The 8,098-nt window shown below is 28.9% G+C and overlaps 1 protein-coding gene across 1 annotated transcript; it reads right to left on the reverse strand.

Moving 5' to 3' along the window:
- Window positions 1-1,183: 1,183 nt before the first annotated feature.
- LOC137823272 (uncharacterized) lies at window positions 1,184-2,095 on the reverse strand. Its single transcript, XM_068628388.1, has one exon. The coding sequence runs from the start codon at window positions 2,093-2,095 to the stop codon at window positions 1,184-1,186; it is 912 nt and encodes a 303-aa protein (XP_068484489.1).
- Between the last annotated feature and the right edge of the window lie 6,003 nt (window positions 2,096-8,098).

An 8,098-nucleotide genomic window follows, 5' to 3' on the forward strand; every position in this document is an offset into this window, starting at 1 on the left:
TCCTCCATGCTTATATCCAATGAAAATGGTCTTCACTGCCTTATCATCCAACTTTGATCTTGCTGCCTTAGGGACATGAGCATAAGTGATTGACCAAAATACCTTCAAGTGCTGCACATTGGGTTTGAATCCGCTCCATGCCTCAATCGGAGTTGTGTTAGGAACACTCCAAGTGGGTGATCTGTTTATCAAATATACCGCACATGTTACGGCTTCAACCCAAAAATAATTTGGCATACCTTTCGCTTTAAGCATGCTCCTCGCCATGTCCATGATTGTTCTATTCTTTCTCTTAGCAACTTCGTTGTGTTGAGGTGTGTAGGGACAAATTATGTTATGCTGCAAACCAAGTTCTTCACAGTGCCTCTTGAACTCACTAGACTTGTACTCACCCCCTCCATCACTATGCATCATCTTAATTTGTCTGTCACTCTGTCTTTCAACAAATGCTTTAAATATATTTTAAAGCAGTGGAATACCTCATCCTTGTTTTTCAATAGAAAAATTCAGGTTTTCCTAGAAAAATCATCAATAAAGGTTAAAAAATACTTATTACCTCCAATTGATGATATGTTCATCGGGCCACAAACATATGTATGAACAAGCTCCAAAGGAAATTTTGCACGCCAAGGCTCCTTAACAAATGGTATCCTGCGATTCTTTCCAAAAATGCAAGTCTCACACAATTGATCAGGGTGATGAATATGGGGTAAACCATTCACTAAATTTCTTTTGGAAAAAAATTCCAAACTCTGAAAATTTAAGTGCCCAAAGCTTAAATGCCATAACCACGATTCATTATTTACTATTGCATTCAAACATTTGAAATCATCCATATGAATATATACTGGAAACTTGTGGTTTTTTTGATAAAAATGTTTTAAGAATGAAATTACCCTTTTTATCAAAAAGTGAGAATTTATTTTCAACTATGTGCATCACGTAACCCTTTTCTGCTAGCTGTCCCATACTCAACAAATTACTTTTCATATCAGGTACATAGAAAACATCATAGATGTACTTGTGATCACCATTCTTCAATGTAATAAGAATTCGCCCTTTTCCAGTCACCGGAACTAATCTGCCATCACCGAATTTCACTTTTGTGCGAAATGAGTTATCCAAATCTGCAAACAGCTCCTTCTGACCACACATATGATTCGTGCAACCTGTATCCCAAATACTAAGTCTGATTGTTTGGTGTTTCATTTGATGTGGTTGTCATTAGTACTGCATGATCCTCTTCATCTTGTACATGATTACTGTCTTCTTGAGCACAATTGACAGCATGATTATCACTTTTTGATCTGCACTCATTTGCATAATGGTCATGTTTATGGCAATTATAACACTCAACATTTGATTTATTATAAATGCCTCCTCGTCCTCCGCGCCAAGAGTTATTTGAACTTGAATTGCGATTGGAACCAGTGTTGTTTTGCTCAGCACCTCCATGATTCTGGCCACCACGACCTTTGCTAGAATAGCTACCACCATGTCCCCGTCCTCTGCCTCGTGAACTACCGTGTTTATGATATGATCTACTAATTGAGGCTTGTGCTTGTAAAGCCTGTTCAATTGGTTTTTCAATATTATTGTCATTCATCCGTTGCTCATGTGCTCGTAGGGAACCATACAATAACCTTACTGTCATTTTTGAAATGTCATTGGTCTCTTCAATTGCGGCAACAACATGTTCAAATCTGGGAGTTAAAGATGTTAAAATCTTTTCCACCTTTGCCTGTTCCGAATGTGTTTCACCATTGGTCTTCATCTGATTTGTCAAGGCAAAAACTTTATTTATATATACATCAGTAGTCTTTGTGGTTTCCATCTGCAACCATTCATATTGACGTCTTAGGGTTTGAAGATGCACCCTCTTGATCTTGTCATCACCTTTATAATTGGTTGACAAAATGGTCCAAGCCTCATTTGCAGTTGTTGCTTCTTCTATCTGTTCAAACGTCTCGTCATTCATCCCTTGATGGATGAGATACAAAGTCTTATTGTCCTTCTTCTTCTGGTCACGATGCGCTACTCCTTGCGCCTCAGTTGCATTATCACTCAATGCAGACACTCCACTCTCAAACGACATAAATAAGAGAAGACAAAAGCTTGTAGAAACTGATGGAACGTAATTGCACAAGATTGCAAAACTGAAGCTGCTATAAAATAGGAATACTAACATGTCTGTAAACTGACCATTAATGCAATAATAACGGTAATAAAATAATTTAAGAATGATAAAATCAGAATTAATAATAACAAACTCAGAATTAATAACTTACAATTTCTTATATTAAAAAATGTATAGTATTTACTTGCATTTAAATATACAATTATATGGGTAAGATGATTTTCAAAGTTACGATATAATGCCTTAATGTAGTTTTTGTAAGTTTTATATCATATTATTTTTAAAATAGGAGAAAAATTGCTATTAAGTCAACAATAATTCTGTATTATTATAATTCATAATCTTGTATAAGATTTTAACTTTTATTTTATCGTATTAGCAGGGCCAATAAAATAATATTTTTATAAAACACAAATCTTAAACTTATAATTTAAACATGATCGGTGTAATAAAAATGAATCAATATTCTTAGTTTAAATATTTTATTTTTTTTAATTTTTTTTATTAAATTAAAATTGATAAGATTTTCTTTGTTTTAGAGGTAAAAACTTCATCACGATTTTATTTTAAAAGACATTTTAAAAAACTAAGAAAAAAATATATTTAAAGAAGTTATAATAAATAGCAGTTAAAGATAATTGTAGAGACTCTTGAGAATCAGGAACACATCCCACCAAATTGAAATAAGATCCTGGAAGATCAAAAAACCTTTCTAGAAATAAGTTAACATTGATCTTTAATAGATTCGATCATCATAACAAAGGATCCATGATCAAATACTATAAATAAACCATTTACAAAGGAGTAAGGTATGTTTTTATCAAATACATCATATACTCTTAATAAGCAATTCCCAATGTTTTTACCCGTACTGTTTTTTTTCTATTATTGTTTTACTTTTCAGAAATCTATTGAATTTTTTTTCTGCATTTCCATAATTTCTAATTACACTCCCATAGTTTACAATGACCATTCTAGTCTTTACAAATGTAACTTCCAGATTATATTTTCTGGAAATCTTTCAAAACAAGGTTTCTGAAATTTCTATATGTTTTCTGAAACATGATTTCCATACGAATTTCTAGAACAGGAGAACAAAATTTTCAAAATGTATTCTGAAATAAATTTTTTAGAATAAACTTTTTGAAACATATGAAATACTTTCTATTATGAACTTTTTGGAATAAACTCTCTAAAACTTATGAAATAATAATGAGATTTAATTTTTAAAATATATATGATTCCTTTGGGAACTAAAATTCCATAACAAGTTTCCAACTAAACCTTTTTTTTTTTTTTTTTTCTTTTTTTTTTCTCCTAAAGAGTACAACGACGACGGTGGCAATAACGGTGACATAGTGTAACGAGGAAAAATATTTTAGTCTTTTTACTTATAATATGGGATGCAGTTAGTAGTCATGGGGTGCAGGAAGCAAAAGTCAATTTATTGCATGTGTCTTTTATATGTTCAATTCGAGAGACGGACTAAAGGAAGGCAACTTCTTCCTGCACCTCTATAAATTTCTTTCTGCACCCCCTCACTTTCTGAAAAGACTGTTTTGCCCACTTTAAAAAATGACTCAGATTGTTATGTTTTTTCAGAACATGTTTTATGAATTTCAGATTTATTAATCCGGAAATTAAAATAAAATTGTTTAAAAAAAGATGTTCCATAATGATTTTTTGTCTTCTGGATTTTTTAGTCTGAAAATATATTTTGCTTACAGAACCATTATTCCAAAAATACCTAAAACTGTAAAAGGTAATTTCGGTATTTTTTAAGAATGTAGGGTGCAGGAAGAAAAGTGTAGTGGTGCAGGAAGAAACACCCCTAAAGGAATCATAAGACTTGTTGGGCTTGTTCTAGCCCAATAATAAATCCATCAAAGAATTGCAAATCTGACTTGTTAGAGGCTGATTCTCCCTGCACCCAATCAAATTAAACTGACACCCAGTTATTTATGTGAAAGTACTGAAAATATCCTTAATAAAAATGAAATTAGGTTAACTTAATTGTGAACCCAATCACACACCCAACAACCTTCGTTCTCGCACGAACAACAGCTGTGAACAACCTTCGTTCTCGCACCAACGCAGCAGCCGCCAGTGCCACCTTGATTTTCGTGCACCATATCACTTTCATCGAACAACTTCAGAATAAATGACTATTTTACCTTTAACATTTTGGATATTAATGTCTGCAATACAAATAATGTATTTCAAATTTCAAACGTCGAGATCCGAAGACATTTTTTACCTTCCGGATACGAATATTCAGATTTTACATTGAATGCTTTTGACTACCTATATACATCCGTAAGCCATTTTCTGAAAAATGAAAAAAGAAACGACATGCACCATTCTCACTGCATCCACCACATGAAAACGAAAATACTTACATAAAAACACAATCCCACCGCACCTAATAGTAATGCCTCCTAACAGTAATGCTTCGGTCTCCACCACCACAACAAATGATCTCTTCTGTAGAATTTTTTTTGAAATAAAAGTGATAAGGACAGTTAGAAATTTTAAAAAAATTGTTGGGTGCAGTTACAATTGATCTGGTGTAGGGAGAATTAGTCGTGAATTAAATATAAATAAATCAATGGGCAAAATTGGATGTAGTAAATTTCAAACAACAATTCAATACAATAAAATTAGAATGAATAAAGGAAGATTTAGTGCAGTATATAAACATAACATAACATAAAAAAAACCCTATCCCAAGATCATTAACAACATGATAGTTGAAAAAGACAAAACAATCCATTTAATCATTATTTGTACAGCTGATTTATAAATAAATTCATTTTATTCATTTATTATAAATAATTTAGATTAAGTGTTATATATATATATATATATATATATATTTAATTCATGAAATATTAGTGATTCTTTTATTATTTTTTAAAATTTAGTGATTCTGCCATCAAAATTATATTGGTATATTAATGAAAATGATAATTTATATACCTTAAAAAGGAAAAGTAAAATAAAATTAATTATTTATATTTATTATATATTTAAAAAATTAACCATTAAATAACAAAAAATTTAATAAATATTAATATCATTATTAAATATTAATACATATAATTAGCATAGAAGAATATTCATCATTGAACAAAACACTTTAAATGTAAAACAATAGAAGGTTAGAAAAAACCATTACAAATGGTAGTGATCAGTTTTCACCCCAAGTCTAAACTGTATTAATATATTAGTGAACTTCGTAAGTTATATACCTTAAATTGAAGACTAGAATAAATAAAATTATTTTATATGTATTAATATATAAAAATAAAATTATATAATAATAAAATAAACATTAAATAGAAATTTAAATTTATTAAATATATAATAATGCCATTATAATTACTAATACAAATGATCAACATAGGAATCTTCATGAACGTTAGTGGTTCAGTTTTGACCTTTAGATCAAAATATTAAACTAGTATATTAATGAAAATTATAATTTATATACTTTAAATGGGAGGTTAAATAAAATGGAATATTTATATTTAGTTATATACTTATAAAATGAAACATTTATCGATGTACTCACTATGTTTTTTTAGTAGATGCCTACTTCCTTAATTATTGACCGTTTTAGATTGATAAAAATTTAAAATATGATTCAATTTTCAATAAATTTTTTTTAGCAAAATTTGAATTTAAATTAGTTAAAAAATAATTGATTATCTCATAAAAAAATCAATTATGTTGAGTAAAATATTTCTTTTTTAACTTTAAATCCGTTGAGATAACATCGATCAATTATCGTATATGAAGTATTATCTGTCTTAGAATTTGAAGCTCGTTATGCTTTTATCCTTAAAAGACACTTCAATGAATTAAGGAAGAAAGAAATATATAAAATTAGTCTTAATCTCTCTAGTGTGAGACTATATTTAACAAATAATTGATTAATTATAATTAATTATAGTTAATAATATTCGATTATTTCGATCAGTATCTCCAAACCTATTTAAAAAAAAAATCTTCAAATTTAATTTATCTAAGTAATACACTTTCAACATTCTTTGACCAATAACTGTTGTAACTTTCTGTTTGCACAAGATTAATTAAATGTATTGAAGAATCTATCCTATTATCTTAAATTTGCATGTTTCGTGGTAGACAACGTTAATTCATTGTTTTAACCTTTCATACAATAGTTTTTAAGAAGACAGGTTTTAAATATTAAGAGATTTTTTTCAACTAATCCACCCTTATTGGTCGTGATTTCCTTCACACTTGGAAACTAAAATAATAATAAAAATACTTATTATTACTGCATAAAAATAACACCACGTTAATAAATTAAACAATAAATTGCAATTAATTTAATTAGAATGTAAAAATGTCATTATTAAATATATATATATATATATATTAATACATATATAATTAACGTAGAAGCACATAACATTTCTACTATTCAATGATAGAAAATTAAAAAACCTTGGTCAATAAATTAATTATTGAGTTATAAATTGTTACTTTTTAATTTCTATATGAATCTGTTTGAATATTGTATCTGTAAGTATTATTATATTTGATTAGTCAATATGTTTATGTTATCTATAAATTGGTGGTTATTTTTCTTAGACATGACAAGAGTAGAAGCTTCACCTGAGGAAAGTTGCTGAGATAGGTTTGAGAGATTGATAGAAAAAATGATGAGAAATAATAAGATGAAAATAGTTGGAGTTATGATAATGATGATGATTTTGGGACAGGGTGATAACAGTGCTTTGTGTGTGGAAGTTGTATCAAACATTCAACCTGCGAAACTGACATGCGAACAACACTGTAGCATAAGTTGTATACTATCTAACCTTGCATATCCAGTATGTTTAGTTATTTGTATAGCCAAATGTCCCGATCCACCCACTGATTGCATTCGTGCTTGTGGCCTCAACAAATCTATTACCATCAATATCGGTATTCACTCTTACACAACATTAATCTCTTTTTATGTTTTTATCATTTTTTTTATCATATATATTTTATTTTCTTTAATATTTCATTTTGTGCATCAGATGCTCGTGGGGTTGTCAACAATGTCGTGGATTCTTGCTTGCAAAAGTGTGTGAAAAAAAAAAGCTTTTGAGGAGATATTAGGAAATAATTTGAGGATATATATTCCATTATATCAAAGAAATAATAATGGTGATGAATAAAATCTTGTGTTTTTTTTTTTAAATTTCGTCATTTCATATAATAAATTTTCACTCACACAAATGATTACTTTTGTTAATGTGTATGAATATTAAGATTGGGAGTGTAAAATTAGTCTTTCACCTTACATGTTTAAATCTGAATTAAAAGAAAAATAAAAAGATGTATGGTAATATTTTGGGAGATAATTGGAATTTGTTTATCTCAGACTATTAGGGATCTAACATAAATTTTTTTTATTTAAATTAAGATTTCTAATTTCTTCTTTTTCGTACGATTTTGATATGATTTCTCTTCCCTTCTTGTTTTCTTTCTTTGATGGTGGTTGAATGAGTGTTTGTGAATGTTTTGGAGATCATTTTGTGGTCTGAATTATGGTTGTGTGTCATCGTTAAAACAGATGTTCTCTATATTTTTCACAGTTGTTTTTAAGATCTCAATTATGATAATGTATGAATATTTTCTTTACCATTTTATTTTTCTTATGAATGTATTCATTTCACTATTCACCCGATGTTGTAAGAATTAGAATGATCATAAATTTTGATATACACAAAAATTGATAGAAAAAAACATCAAATTCTTGATAGAAAACTCGAATCGAAACTAATAAAGAAATGAAAGTGCTGGTTAGACCCACAGGATACTAGAGCCCAAAATCTCCAACATTCCTTCATTTACTAGAAGTTTTTTTTATTTTTTTTTGGTATTTTTGAGTCATTTTTCTAAATTCTAGGAATTTAGTTTACAAAATTATGAAAATCTTTT

The sequence above is a fragment of the Phaseolus vulgaris genome, chromosome 11 (genome assembly GCF_000499845.2).
Source record: "Phaseolus vulgaris cultivar G19833 chromosome 11, P. vulgaris v2.0, whole genome shotgun sequence".
In the NCBI taxonomy this organism is placed as follows: Eukaryota; Viridiplantae; Streptophyta; class Magnoliopsida; order Fabales; family Fabaceae; genus Phaseolus; species Phaseolus vulgaris.